Consider the following 16,535-nt stretch of genomic DNA (forward strand, 5'->3'; position numbering starts at 1 on the left):
AAATATACCAGCAGATGTAAAATCATTCAGACAATAATTTTCTGTTATGAGGCTGAACATATCTTCAGACAGTTCGGCTACTATACACATTACAGGCAGTCAAAGGTGATGCAGAGTGCTGTTCACAAATATTTACCAAGAGCAGCCAAAGAAATGGTGTGGTCATGAATGAAGACAAAACAATTAGTGATGTGGAATTTTATTACATCAATCTATACAAATACTTAACAGCATTTTCAGAGGTTTTGCAGTTTGGAATGTGATGAAGTGTTCTATTTACATATAACTGTTACTAATAATATACTTCTTTAGAAATAATATAAGGACGGAATTGGATCAGAACTAAAAATATCTAAACACCAATAAATCATATTTTCCTTGTAGCCCAGATGACACATACTGCAATTGATTTCTACGTAAAGCATTTTAACATGTCAATAAATACTGTTGAGAGCTATGTTTCCTTACCTGATTGAAACAGAATCACCACAACTGATTCTGAGAATATAACATCAAGACTGTGTCTTGATCCCAGCTTTCCTGTCTGTTTGGCAGTCCATTTTTGAATCACTAATTAATTCATATGCTGTTTTGTGCAATTTTTCAGTCCTGTCATATAAAACCTTTGATTTCTATCTACAAGCTGTGCCCCTTTTTTGAGGATGATCAACAACAAATATGCATAATGTATTTTAGCAACAAAATATCATTTAAAATATCTCAGCCGCAATGTCTCTGAATTATTCCTACCAAGTGGTCAAATATTAATTAAAAATGTTTGCATCTGTTTACATAAATCATTTCTTTTGCTATACCGTGTATCGGGTGAATCAATTACCAGAAGCCAAAAATGTAAACAAGTCTGTTTTCATGTTCATTAATCAGTTACATGGACCACACACTGTAACACCATCTTGGGGCGGTGGGGTAGCCTAGTGGTTAAATCCGCCAAGACCCGGGTTCGATTCCCCACATGGGCACAATGTGTTAAGCCCATTTCTGGTGTCCCCACCGTGTTATTGCTGGAATATTGCTAAAAGCGCGTAAAACTAAACTCAGTCAGTCAGTCAGTAAACCATCTTGTGACATTTCATGGAAGGCCAGATTTCACTGAATAATACACATGTAATTTTGCCAAGAAGAACACGAAATACATTTAGGAATGAAAATGTCAGTTAACATGAAACAATCTATCAAAACATCCTTTTGAGTTATGTGAGCTATTCTTAGGAGATAGTGAAGTTATGAATATTCCTCTCACTGATGAAGTGATAGGGTTGTGTTTAACATGCACAGGCAATATTTTCATGATGCAACCTGATTAATTCACTTGGTTGCAGCTGGTGTAGGTAGTGAACAAAAATGAAATCGTACATTGACTGGAGTCAGAAGTCATGTGACTGTGTTGTGTATCATCAGGGCATACATAAACCATCACAGGTTTAGATTCTGAACTAAAAAATGTAAGACCACAACAAATTTTAGCAGTCACAGCTCAAAATTAATTATCAGCTCTGAGAAGATTTAGTAATGAACTGCTTTACATATTTCTGAAGACAACAGAATGGTCATAAATATCAAAACATGTCCCATCATGTGACCTCAATTTGCAAGTCACCTTGACATTATATGGACTTCATTCAAAGAATAAACAATTTGAAACAATGAACACGTTTTGCTAGATACAGATGTATTACTATAACATTCCTTACCACAAATTCTGATGGTAATCCTGCATTCTTAGGGAAAGTTACACCAAATTGGACAAGCACTAGGTCAGAGAGGAACAGCCAGGTGTGCGAGACAGGATGGATACACCACAGGTAAATGATTCAATAACTTTGTCGGCACTTGTACACCTGCTCCGCATACACCTGGCTGTTCCTCTCTTTGCAGTCCTCCCTCATAACAAATAGTGAACTGTGTCAAAATTTTAATGATAGAAAAAAAAAAATTGGTTAACAAACTATCACAAAAATTCTGCAAAAAAAAATCAGAGTTGGTCTGATGTTTTGATTATGATCAGTGTTCCATTGAGTATTATATGTTTAGTAGTTTTCGAGTTAGATTGCAATTCATCGGTCCGCTTTTTAGCCAAACGGACTTATAATAGTAGGTAATCTATATTTACGCTTTGATTTTCTGTTTCATCTCTTCTCTTATAATATATCAGACAATAAAACTACAGTGGAAACCGCCTAAGTAAAGACTGCTTAACTAAACAGACCAGATAAGTAAACACTATTCTTTGGTCCAGCAAATTTCTTCATTAATTATCACTATTAGAGTCCGGTTAACTAAACTCGGATAAGTAAACAATACCGCCTAACTAAACGTCTTCTCACGGTCCCTGGAAGTAAATTACTTAACAAAAGAGACCGGATAACTAAATTAGCGATCACCACATAATCTGACATGAGGGGCACGTGTCAGTCTCCAGCTAAACAAACATCCTACTTACAGCTTGCTGGCGTCAAGCAGTTGACAATACACTGACAACTGGAGGCCAGCCCTGATAAGTTGTTCATTGTTTTATGTAGCTTGGTCATTACTTACAAATGTTGTCAGTTATTCTGCTGTATACATATACATGCATATGGTTGTCATTTCCGGGTTTTGATAAGTTTGATAAGTAAAATACCTCATAAGTAAACAATTTTGGCAAGTCCCTTGAAATTTTACTTATAAGGTTTCCACTGTATGTGTTAAACAGTTGGTGTTAGTTAACTCAACAAAAGAAGTCTGGTTAAGATAAGGTGAGACAGGCATAAAGTGTGGTAGTGGCAATACTAATCTTCAAATGTATTTCTCTGGGTGAACATAATTGATGCACTTATCAGTAATTCCTTCATTGTCATAACATAGTCCTACCTGTAATGTTAAAATATTACATCAAAGAAAAACGCACCTTGTTGCATAAAATTACAAATCATATTTGTACTATTGATGAATAGCATTACTGAATGTACGAAAAGGTAATTCCACCTGGATGACTTGATGCACCATAAATATCACACAATACAGACATGTATTCATTCAAAATCCCATATGTCGACAATTTGCAGGTGTTTTTACTTTTCAAACAAAATTAAACAAATGAAACAAAAATATACTGATTTCAATTTATATGAATCCATTATAAGCAGGCAGGTGCTTACAAAATTCACAAAGTGGACCACTTATAATAAAAGGGTAAATTAATTTTAAGAGATACTGCAGTAGTGAAAAAACCTGGTTCACACATCAATGAGACTAGGTCAATCTAACCCCATTCTATTTTCCATAAAACACTCTGTGACATATATGGGGAAATTATTGAAGCAATCCTGTTAAATTAGTTTCCTCTCTTGAAAAGCAGATCAAATGTACAACATCAGATTTTAGTGATCTTATTGGAGTTTTATTAATAAGGGTTAACAATTTGTGATTAATGCTCTATACTCATGTACTAGTTGAAACAAAAGGAACCAATATGAAATCCTACAATTTGCAGCTATAAGCAATGTCTACATATGCATGTCTAAAGTTAATCAGAAGATCTCCGTGTAAGAAGGCTTAAGTGTTACATCTTACATAACTGTTACACTCTTGGAAGGGAATTGTGATAAAGCTATGGTGTGTTCTCTTGTCTGCAAGGGTGAGATTCTGTGTGCACACACACAAGAAACACATATTATGTGGTTATATTTTGCATTACATTAACCAGTCCCCCCAAATTTTGTGAGAGGACAAATATTTTCGAAATATTAACAAATATTTCAAGAACTCATCGGCTGCAGAGGCCATGTCACAGCCTGATCTATCTAGAAAATTTTCCAGTCATAGAATCAAAAGAGTTAAATGTCAAAACTTAAACTCCATTCCGCATCACAAAATCAGTACCACCAAACCCTTTTGTTACACTAGGCATCACCAAAATCATGGTCAAACATGGATTTGATATTGTTACTGAACTATCAGTTTGAAGTATTTGGAAAAGGACAGAGAATCACATTTTGCTATCTAATGTTAATAATACCATACTTTTAGTGACTTTTCCCAATCAGAGCCACACACAGTTAGCAATCTTTCTTCACATGTAACTCTTTGTCTGAAACTTAACACTGAAAAATATGGCTTCTGCTGTTATCACTCGACAATCATATATGAATACATCTGTTAAAAAATATAGAAAAAAAACAACACATTTCTTACATATAGAGATGTTCATATACACATTGGTATACACATTGGTATAACATTTACTACCCTGTGACACAATCAGGCGAAGTCATTCCAGATCGGGTCATAATGATAACGATCAACAAACAAACAAAACAAAACACCAAGTATCACAACCTAAAAATACTGATTACTACACGCTTCATAATTTGGTTGAATCAAATTATAAAACAACAACCAAAAAAACATGGTAGGCATATTTCCAATGATGATATACAAAAATTCCTCAAAAGCCAAAACCGTGATAGCATATTTTCCAGGATAATGAAAAAAATCCAAACTTAATAACAAAAACGAACCAAAATATGTTAGGCATATTTTCCAAACATAACATTCCTTGAGTTGATTTTTGTTACATTTGAAAAATTTGTATGTTTCTTTTCGCCTTAAAAATCTAAGGCAGGGTCACGTGTAAAACATGGAAAACAAGTTCTCCCCTATAAACACGAGGCACATCTTACAGTGATGGAAGGCCTTACATGAGTGCATTGATCTATATTGCTACTGGAGCCACAATGCTCTGTAGCTCATCTGACTAAAAGTGGACCTGAATATTGGGGAAGGTGACATATTCTTCTTCAAACACTGACAGTTTGGATAAGACAAAATATTTTTCATCATTAGATTCTCAACAGCCCCAAACCAAAACACAATCAAAATTAATCTTGGAGCAACATAATGTTATACATCTGGTGATAGAAGCTGATATATCAGTACAGGAGACCGATGCTAAATGTACAGTCTCTGCTAAACTTTTCAATATCCTAACCCAAATTTGGCATTTAACAGAATTGTCTCGACATTTCAGTGACATAGTATTTAATCTCTGATTTTACTTGTCCAAATAAAAGTTTACTAAACTCCAGATGGACAAAAGTTGCAAGCTCAGTATGTTTCGGGTAAAACACACAAATGCTATTTTATTTTATAACTTCTACCATGTTTCAATATATGGAGCATACTGCTTATCAGCTCTTTGGCAGTTCATTCACACTGCCCAAATTATACACCTTGAATTGTCAAGAGCTTCTGGAAAAAACAAACATCATGGATAACATTGACAACATGGCATGGAAAAGCCTCATGTGACTTCAGACAGATGAGCTATTAAGGGTGCACAAAATCATCTTTGAGCCTTTCAATTTTAACATGAAACAAGATGGAGCCAGTTAATATATTACACATTTGTAGTCAACAGCACAAACAGTCAGATCTGTTCTTATCAACATATAACATGTAGTAACATCATAGTTTTCTCTTCAAACATAACAGTTTGGACGGACATGTAAATCATAGGACAACAGTGTTCTGCATGAACAAAATCATTCAACATATGTTATACTTTGGATGACACTTTCTCAGTAAAGTACAGATTCTTGTACTTGGGGATGAGTCCCATCCTGAATTCAAACCTAAACTAACAGAATGAGGCATCTGATCACCAGCATACATCATCATGGCACTGTACGAGGAACCTCACATAAAAAAAGCCTCAATCAAATATTGAATCAGAACAACTTTGATTTGTTATTTTATCACATTTTCGTATCTTGGCAGTTCCAGTTATCACAGAAGAATATATTAACCTGGCATTATAGCATTCTAGAGGAATCCTTTTGCAGTGTTCAAAATTCCCCCCTGCCCAACCGTCAGGAACGGTCTATTTTCATTTTTTCAAAAGTAGCCTGTCCGGTGGTCTGATAGATATTTCTACTCATAACAGTAAATATTTCATATCAGACAGGTTCTGTTGTCGTCAGTATGAGATGTTTAAGGTATTATGAAAATTATGTTAAACCACTAACGATTGGACAGTTCATGTTACGATAACCAATCACTACATGTGTACTTTCAGTTTACATAAACTCGGTGCATTGCCTTTTAACGCTGTGTAGTTCATTCTGATGCCTATCGTCCCTATCGTAAGGCCACACGATGTTACGGAAATTTGTCAGGATTCCTGCTGTAAATTATTCGGAAACCTGATTATTTTTGTTTTTTGACTGTTGAAAACCAGACAGGCAAGTTTGTATCGGGTATCAAGTTTCAAAGGTACCACTCCGACAGTCTGGCTTGGAATTTTGGGAGTTTTAAACACTGCATTATGGTTCCCTAACATATGCTCAATAATGCATTAGGTCTATCTCCTAAGTATATCGCAGAGGCTCTATTTAATTGGTGGGAGTTTATTTTCATTTTAAAACATTTTGAATGATATTCAAAGTTGGCAGTCAAAGTAGAAAAGCAAAATAACGCCTGTATAAATAGAAACATTTGTTCAGAAAAACATTATGCATGATTTGGCATACATGTGTAGATCTCAAATATGTACATGTAAAGCAAGATAAAGCTTCATTCTATTGTTCTGAACATTCGTTCTGGATGAAACCATCAACACGCTGCATTTTGACTAGGTGATGTTCTCAGAAAGGGTTGATCCTCATCCCTGATCCAAGAGGGGAGAAGGGATTAACCTTGGCCCACATGAGTGCCTCATTCACAGACAGAGCTGACTGCCCATCTTCCAGGAAGAAGGCAAGACCCTGAAAACAACACAGACTGTTACACAAAACACGAGATAGCATGGTCTGGTGATATTTTCAGCATTAAGGTTCAGTAGGCTGTGGATTGGCAATAAAATGTAATGTAATATATTTATTGATACAGGCACCTGTACTACAATGTATTGGGAGGTAAATATTTGACAGAGATTGACACTTACTGTTCATGCAGATCCTAGTTTCCACATACTTAGTTAACATTACTCAGCACCGTCAGTCAGACAGGAAAGATAACAACATGAGAGCTGAGAAACCATTACACGGACAATTCTGAGATGAATTACGGTTAAACAAATAATAACAAGTGTTTGCCACTGATATGGCAATGTCCTCCGCCGCTAAAGAATGGAATATCTATAACATACATGTATTTACTACTTTTTATTTTTTGGTCATGTACAAGATGCCTGAAATGATTGGTGTCTGCATAATCGACCTAATTGAAAACATTGGGTGCAATGTTCTATGAGATATCGCGTTAACAAGAGTTTGAAAAGTGGTCAAAGTGTCATGGTGACCTTGAAAAATAAGGTCAAGGTCACCCAAATCAACTGGTGTCTGGGTAATCCCCCAAAGTGGGCTATCGCCAAACTTGAAGGCATTTGGTACAACAGTTCATGATATATCGCGTTTACAAGAATCGGGACGTAAGTACGGACACCGCTGAATACATAGTTCCCCGTTCAGCGTTGCTATGTGGGGAAACAATAAAACTGTAACATAAAATACCCAATACAATCAATCGCATTAATTATTACCTGTAATCCCCAGCAATGGTAGTAAACAGATGTGAGTGAGTGAGTATTGTTGAGGAATTCTGTCAAAGTACACATAAATAGCGATAGTTAGGAAGAAAGTAACAGACGCCACAACACTCACCTATCATGTGTCCCGAAGGTTCCACGAGAGGCATGATGGGAGGAATTCCGCGTCCTTCGAGGCTATACCTGACAGAGGCCAAGCCACCCACTGAATCCTTGGAGTGAGAATGTCCGGTCACAAAGGTAATAGAACAGGAGGCTGAGCAAGAAACCTGAGAATTACCGGAAACCAGATCTGTGACGGCCATAGCGGTGCCAGTAGCACAAGTAGCCGAGCTGGCTTGGTGGACAGCTGGGAGAGGACCCGGGGAATGAGTGGTAGAGGCGGAAACGCCAACAGCATCTTGCCCGTCCAATCCAGCAGGAAGGCGTCGGAAGCCAGCGCCCTCTGGTATTCGACAGCAGAACCTGGGTATCTGATTCGTCCTGCTGGACACAAAGATATCCACCTGAAACGATCCGTACAACTGGGAGATAACTCCCAATATCTGCCGGTCGAGCATCCACTTGTGCGAAGCCAGGATCCGGCGAGAGAGAGCGTCTGCTAGCACGTTCTCCAGCCCCGGGAGATAAACAGGAATCACCTGACAGTTGCACTGGTCACACCAGAAGAGATATTCCCACGTCTCCCGAAGGAGCGCTAGGGACACTGTGCCGCCTTGCTTCAGGATGTACGTCATGGCCGTACGGTTGTCCAACTGAAGACGAACCACCTTGCCCTGAACATGCTCCCGGAAGCGCACGAAAACCAACCCGCACAGCTCTCAGTTCTCAGACATTGATGTGAAGGTGGGCATCGGCTTCGGACTAGAGTCCGGACACCGACAGACTGCCCAGAACACACACCCCAGCCCGTGAGGGACGCATCTGTTTAAACTGTAAGAGATGGCGTCAGGATTTCCAATGGGACCCCCTTGGAGAGATTCCTGACATTGGTCCAACACTGAAGGTGAGGAGACAACCACCCGGGGACTGTGAGACACTGCTCCACATCCTCCGAGTGAGCCCACAGACTCGCCAAAGCTTGCTGTATAGGGCGCATCCTCAACTGCGCCCACCACACGACAGAGATAGTTGCCGCCACATGACCCAGTAGACGGAGCCAAATCCGCGCTGGTGCCTGGGGCTGGGAGAGGAACGACACACCATCTCCCGTACTCTGGTGACCCGGTCGGGCGACAAAGAGACAAGACTCTGTTGAGTTGTGAACCGCGCCCCGAGAAAAGCCAAGTCCTGGGTGGGTACTAGGTCAGATTTCTTGAGGTTGATGATCCACCCCAGTCAAACTAGAATGTCTATCACCGTGTGGGTAGAATCTAGACTCGCTGGCTGAGTTAGAATGCTGAGCAACCAGTCGTCTAGGTAAGGGTAACAACGACTTCCCTGCGACCTTGCAAGGGTAGCCGGCACTAACATGAGCTTGGTGAACACCCTGGGGGCAGTGGATATGCCGAAGGGGAGCACCGTGAATTGGTAACCCATCCCATCATAAGAGAACCGGGGGTACTGCTTGAACGAGGGATGAAGTGGCACATGTAGAAACGCATCCTTTAGATCGATCGACGTAAGCCAATCGCCGGGCTGAACAGAGGAGATCACCGAGCGAAGTGTCTCCATCTTGAAGGACGGAACCTCTAACATGCGATTCAACCCCTTCAGGTTGAGAATGGGACGGAACCCGCCGTCTTTCTTTGGAACGAGGAAGTACGTGGAACTAAACCTCGCCTGTTCCTCGCCGGTGGTATGCGCTCTATTGCGGACTTGTCCAGCTAAGCCTGAACTTTGCAGTATACCCGCCTTGACCGGACATGACGGCACCGGAGTGCGCCTTATGCCGGTGAACTCTGGCGGGCCTCGCTTCCAGTGGTAGATGGCCGACACTGACAGTGGATAGCACCCAAGTGTTGCTGGTAGCCTTCTCCCACTCCGGTAGGAATAGAGACTCAGAGAGGCGGCCTCACACTGGGACGTGTGGTAAGAATGCGTGAGTGGTTCCCTGCAGATGAACTGGGTGGGACGGACCCACAGCGAAAGCCTGCAGGTTTAACGGGTGGTCGGGACAGACAGACAGACAGACAGACAGACACAGACACAGACACAGACACAGACACAGACACAGACACAGACACAGACACACACACACACACACACACACACACACACACCGCGAGCCGCGAAATGGCGGGACGGCTCCTCCTCCTACCCCTGCCCAGCGGCCGAGGCCAGCTGGCAGACTCGGGCGTAGGCTGAGCCCCGGAGGAGGAACCCGCTACGGGAGCGAGGGAGCGAGAAGCCCGTGGTTGCTCCAACAAGGCCTTAGAGTCCTTGAAGGAGCCAGCTGCTAGAGCAGCCTCCCGAATAATCTGCTGTGCCCCCGGAAACAACGTTGCTCCCAGCCGAAACGGAAGGGCGAGCAAGGTCTGCTGTGTTGCTGCCGAATAACGGGATGTAGACAGCCACAGCTTGTGCATCCCCATGACTGGGCACATCACCGTAGACGTGGCAGACCGTAAAGAGTCCGATGGGCCTGTACTTCGGATAGTTGGCGGATCATAAGTCTGGTATGTTAGTTGCAGGGGGGCGCCCGCTAGGGCAAACAGTGGTACTAATCGCCCTTGATTGGCAGCGAGGGCTGCACCTGAGGAAGCCGAGCCTCCCCCGAGGGCGACCAAAATAAACACGCACTCGTCAACCACCGGCACAAAGAACAGAGAATCATCCCCCAGGTGATACCTCTTAACGAGTTTGGGTAGATAGAACAGTAGGCGAGAACCAACCAGGAGGGTATCCATCACGTCCTGCACCAGGGAAGGCAAGATACAGAGCTGTGTCTGAGAGGGCTGCCTAGGGGCAAATGCCTCCGGCAGGCGGAACTCAGTCGAGTCTGAGCAACATGTCGGCACCGCGGCTTGGGGAATATACTCGGCAATACGTTGCCTAACCTCCCGGAGAGCTGACGAAAAACGGTAAGTACCCTCCGACTCTTCGACCTCACTAACCTCAATAGACCCCGGTTCCGAGACCTGGGAGGAAGGCCAGGCAGAACCGGCTCCTCCGCTCTCATGAGGTGGGGTGGTGCAGGGATCAGAACCCTAAGAATCCTCAACAGACCCTGCGCCAACACCGAGAGAGGGACTGGGAGCGAACCCTCCCCCTCCGGGGCAGCCGAGGCGTCCGGATCCGAAGCCAAAGGCAAAGGATCGACAGACGCCTCCAGGCCAAGGGATCGAGCCGAGCTCGGCGATCCCACCCCCGGTCTCTCGACCTCTGCGAAATAGACTTAGATTTAGTTTGCTTAGCCTTTTTGGCCTTGGACGGGGGAAGCTCCTTGGTCAAGTCCCCTCCCGCCTCACGCAATTCCTTATAACAAAGGAAGTCAGCCGCCTGTCTCTTCAGGACCCGGGGGGAGAAGCCCATGCACAACTCACAGATGTCAGGGTTATGCCCTGCCTTCTCCAGGCAGCATAAGCATTTGTCATGCTTATCTGAACAGGGAATATTTTGCCCGCAGGCAGCACACCCCGTAAACGCCTGAAAACACAACAGCATAAATATACACGTACAAAACATTGAAAATTACGTGAATGCAACAACGCGACATGAAATACTTGGTTAATAACGCAATATTTCAACCACTTGGCATGCTAAACTTCCCGCCATGGAATAGCAACACGTGCGTAAACCACTCAGCTAGCGTAAAAGTTTAATACAAAGTCACATAAATGAGAAATAACAGACTGCAAAGTCCATAAAACGTTTCTCAAAACGAATGAAGACCATACATACAGTAGTTGAAGTCTCAGACATTCTTCTACAAGAAGTAAATCTGCTTGTAACTCTTGGGTAAATATGTGTGAACGCTAGAGTGACAGCAGAAGGAATGATGATACGGGCCTAGGTGCTTACCTGAGGCGTGTTCAGGACCGCGATGGCCACGATTGACTCCAGCGGCGCTTCGCGCCGACCCTGATCGGACGCGTTGGCTTGGTTACAATAAACCATTCGTGACCAACTCGTGTTGTTCCGGTACAAGCCGAATAGCTTCTTTTATTATATTCTTAAGGGTGAAATACTGTAAATATTGGTGAAAAGAAAACGGTATTTTCATTTTCACTGAGTAGAATATCCCTTTTGCCTGGAACTACGAAACGTGAACTACGAAATCGATGTCTCGATCATTTATAAACAATGATCAAAATATAATAAAGGAATATTTTGTTAATGTTGTCAATGGTTACGCCACTCGTGAACATATCAACTTTGTCAGACCACTCGATGAAATATACATGTTTTTTGACAACATTAACAAAATATCCTCCATGCCTTCTTTTTGGAGGTTCCATGCAGGTAGCAAAAACACTGTAAGTACCCATGGTCCCTAGTATTGTGATCTACCTTCAGTTGCTGGCGATCTATAGCCCAATTTTACATTGTACTGTCCGGAAATAATTTTCTGCTTTTAAAGATATATGCTAGCTAGTTTTAACTCAGTCTGTGATAATCTAGTGGTTTTACTGCTCCTTCGTTGACAGGGTTTTACATATTATATGTATGTATTATAAATTTAGAACTATTTTTAGTCACGATATGGCTGAAATATTGCCAATTGCCAATGTGACTTTAAATCTTAACTCACTCACTCTTTTTGGAGGTTACGGAAAGGAGCGAGTGGTGACGAATGTCCTTAAACATGATCGCCATCTTTGTTCGCTTGGCGAGGCAGCTGTGAGAATGGTTCGTCGTGGCTCGGGCCTTCGCCGCGGACCTGGGCGTTCAGGATCGGCTTCGCTTCTGCGTTAGCGGGCACTCTCGCGATTCTGAACACGCCTCTGGTTGATTGTGCATGCATAGCAGGGAGGTAACTCCACGTGGTGGGGGCCGTACAATAGATAAAAAAGATTTTATTTATTGTACAATATTTTTATTAAAACATTGATACAACTGTCACATGACATTTTCAGCTGCAGAAAATGCATATATGTACCCCAAGGACGATCTCTATGAAAAAGAATAACACAGTCAACATGGCCAAAACATGCCAAAGAAAATATTGTGTTATTGTTTAACTGAATATAATGCACAACTGTTGACTTGTTTAACACCTTGTTACATTTGGGATTACACTTTCTCAGTAAAGTACAGATTCTAGTACTTTTGCTGGGTTGAGTTTCATCTGGGATTCAAACCCACAACCTCAGAGTCAGGCACCTAACCCACTCAACTATGGAGGCTTCCACAAAATGGAAGTCGACAACTGGTGATCCCATTTGACCTCTTTCTAAATGGCATTGTGTATTGCTGACTTGCTATTGTATTTTTTATCCAATAGAGGTGGTTCGGTTGCATAATGGTAAAAGCGGGTTTGCTCCTCATGCCCAAAACCTGGGTTTGATCTCCACATGTGTACAATGTGTGAAGCCCATTTCTGGTGTTCCTCGCCATGATATTGCTGGAATATTGCTAAAAGGGGCATAAAACCATACCTACTCCCTCTTACCCAATATTTTTTATATGTATGATATTCACCTCAACAGTGACATGTTGCAACCCTACTGTCCTCCTACCCATGTAATGAACCCGTGAATAGACAATGAGTGAGTGAGTTTAGTTTTACGCCTCACTCAGCAATATTCCAGCTATATGGAGGCGGTCTGTAAATAATTGAGTCTGGACCAGACAATCCAGTGATCAACATCATGAGCATCAATCTGCACAATTGGGAACTGACGACATGTGTCAAACAAGTCAGCGAGCCTGACCACCCGATCCCGTTAGTCACCTCTTACGACAAGCATGGGTTACTGAAGACCAATTCTAACCTGGACCTTCATGGGTGAATAGACAATGGGCAATAAGGACCCTGACAAGGTTTATGTCACCTATGAGCTGGCTGAAGCAAGCTTTCAGCTACACTTCCCTGATCAAACAAACACATTACAAGTGATACCATGACAGTTGATTGGCTAACAAAGCTAACATTTTAGCATGTATTTTTCTACATACCATTTCCCCAGCGCCTCACATCGCCGAGAGAGAAGCTCCGTGGCTATAGAGAGGTGCTGCGGTGTTGACTGGAGGACCGTGCCTACTCCTACTGCAAGTTCTAGTTCGTTGCCTTGAATAAGTTTTGACATGGTGCTCTGAAATGTGTCATAGAAGAGACGTTACACACAGGACAAGGAGATAAACTGATCAACTGTTTTGTACAAGCCATATCAGAGTCAAGACTTATTTTTTATTATACTCTCATAGAATTCTAGTCTTGTCTAGCAGCAGCATACATACATGCAAACTGTTAAAATGACTACACCATGATGAGTGAGTTTAGTTTAACGCCGCTTTTAGCAATATTCCAGCAATATCACGGCGGGGGACACCAGAAATGGGCTTCACCCATGTTGGGAATCAAACCCATGTCTTTGGTGTGATGAGCGAATGCTTTAACCACTGGGCTTCCCCACCTTCCCCAACACCATGATGAATGTAACCGAGATTGGACTGTTGTATTAATGATGGAAATTTGAATTATGCACAGGTTGCTGGGGACCAGTTCTAACATGGAATCCTGAAGAAGACTTAACGGTTTGATGACTTCATGACATCCTAAACCAACTGCCAAATGCTAAATTTGTAAAATATAAATTAAGAAGAAATGGGGTTTAAAGGCTATTGTGCATGGCTGCTTGAACTAGTCTTGAGTTACACATATTGAATTCAACCACTTAAATATTATGCCATAGTTTAACTTGAGCATCCCACTACAGACTTCAAGCCAACAGGTGAGGTGAGGTGAAATTGGGTTTAACTTATGATTGGCTCATATGCGTGCATCGTGTGGTTAGATGCTTGTACACCAGACTTAAGCTGGTTTTATAGTGCTAGCCCGCTGAGATACCACGCCGCACTGAAGCATGAATACCCCACTCAGACACATTATACTGACTCCGAGCGGACCAGTCCTTGTTGTACCCATTAATGCCGAATGCCAGGCAGGGACCAACAAGTACCATATTTTAACGTCTCTTGGTGTGACGCGGTCGAGGATCGAACCCGCGACCTTCCGCTCTCCGGGGGACGCTCAAACCACTACACCACGGAGGCGGTCTCCAAGCCAACAGGAAAGCAGAGTCCGAGGCATGGCAGCTACAAGTACCATTGGATTAGTTTATGATTGTTGGTTGATTAGTTGTTTTACACCACACTCAGCAATATTCCAATATACGACAAGCATGGGTTACTGAAAATTAATTCTAACTTGGATCTTCACAGGTTGGATCAGTTTATGATGCAACAGTACCTGGCAGTCATCTACAGCCATATGACAGCATGCCGCCAGGATTGGAAGACCGTTGTTGTAGTACCACTTGGCTAGCTGGGTGGTGGCATGGCGAACCAGGCTGGAACATGAGTGTTAATTCATGTATTCAACATCATAGATTATATCTCTCAGTCAATCAGTTGCTCAACTTAGCTGTCAAAATTTTGAAACGAATTTAGAAACAACATCTTGTATCTGTGCATGATTGACTCTTAGTTCTAATGTAACATGCAGTTGAGGTGGGGATTTAAAAGGGCCTCACTCACCCATGGATGTAATAATTCCAACAATAACATACCTATCTGGGTGCCGTTGTACAAAGCTAAATTAGCGCTAAGGTGACCGTAACTCCCATGCCTTAACATACACTTAAGGTAATTTGTACAATGGCACCCTGGTCACACATTGCAGCCAGCACTATTCAATTTGTACAGTGCACTTGCCAAATTATAACTAGTCTCTCTGCTTAGGCGATGAAAGATCTAGTCAAAAGCTTCCTTGAAGAGACAAGTCTTGAGTCAGTCAAAGTTCCTGAATCTCTTATTTTGGATGGCAGATAGGATGCACTAATCATGAGAAAAAGTCAGAGCTTTGCTCAGCATCTTTTCTTCTCCTACCTGAGCTGATCCTCTGTGGGTGAGTCACACCCGTTGACAGCAGAGCTAGGCGCTGCTGACGCCCGTACATGTTGTGGGTAGAAACCCTCCCAGGCTGCCTGGGCAGTCAGTAATGCATCAATCATCTGTCCTTGAGATGACAAGTAGTCTACAAGGGAATCGCTGTTACTGGTGGCTACCAGCAATGGGATAGCGTCATCCTTCTCTTCAGTCATCAGAGACTGTGCATATCTTGATAAACAGAATGGTAGAACTTTTAGGCTGTTTTATGTTTTTAGGCTCTGTGATTTTTAATTATAACAGTGAAACCTGCCAACACCGCGGCACCTGTCTAATCCGGCACACTGCCAAAACCGGCATAAAATTTTGGCCCCACCATTTTACAACGATATTATTATCATTAAGACATTGTCTAATCCGGAACGACTTTCTGGTCCCAACAAGCAATTTTAACTGTAATTCTACCATGACTTCAGTAAACACTGGATTGTGATTGGTTAATTCACTTCATTCAGAGGTATATAATCACGTTATACAGGTCTCTGATTTTCCGTGCGTAATTACACATGGTTTACGGTAATGCACTATTTTTTGTCTGCCCACCAACAAACTACTGATGCATCGATAAATTACGGCGATTTTGCTGTTGGAAATTACACATATGTCTTTAAAGATGGATTTAGCGATGACGGGCCCGACTCACTACTTGCGTAAATCACAGCAATAGGTGTTTATACATACAAAAGTACTTTGAAAGCATGGAAACAAATATTCAGTCGAACAAGATCAAAACATCGTCTGCCAAATAAAAATTCAGCAAGAAAAATATGTTTATGTTGATTCTATGCTATGTCAAAATAGATCCAGTAAAAGACTGCTACATAATTTCCGTATTAAATTTACTATCAGCTTTAGTCAACGATATTGCCACTGATCTTGATCCGGTAATGGATGATGCATTTAACAGCAAATGCTGAAGAAATTTTAATGCCTTATA

General features: G+C 42.0%; 1 protein-coding gene across 1 annotated transcript in view; it reads right to left on the bottom strand.

Moving 5' to 3' along the window:
- Positions 1-13,575: 13,575 nt before the first annotated feature.
- LOC124272261 (WD repeat-containing protein 17-like) overlaps positions 13,576-16,535 on the bottom strand; it is a 28,540-nt gene continuing 25,580 nt past the window's right edge. Inside the window, 3 exon segments of the mRNA XM_046707424.1 lie at positions 13,576-13,743; positions 14,901-15,000; positions 15,539-15,769. Coding sequence (XP_046563380.1) covers positions 13,576-13,743; positions 14,901-15,000; positions 15,539-15,769 — 499 coding nt within the window.

The sequence above is a fragment of the Haliotis rubra genome, unplaced genomic scaffold, assembly GCF_003918875.1.
Source record: "Haliotis rubra isolate DU_JTF1 unplaced genomic scaffold, ASM391887v1 Scf168, whole genome shotgun sequence".
NCBI classification, from domain to species: Eukaryota; Metazoa; Mollusca; class Gastropoda; order Lepetellida; family Haliotidae; genus Haliotis; species Haliotis rubra.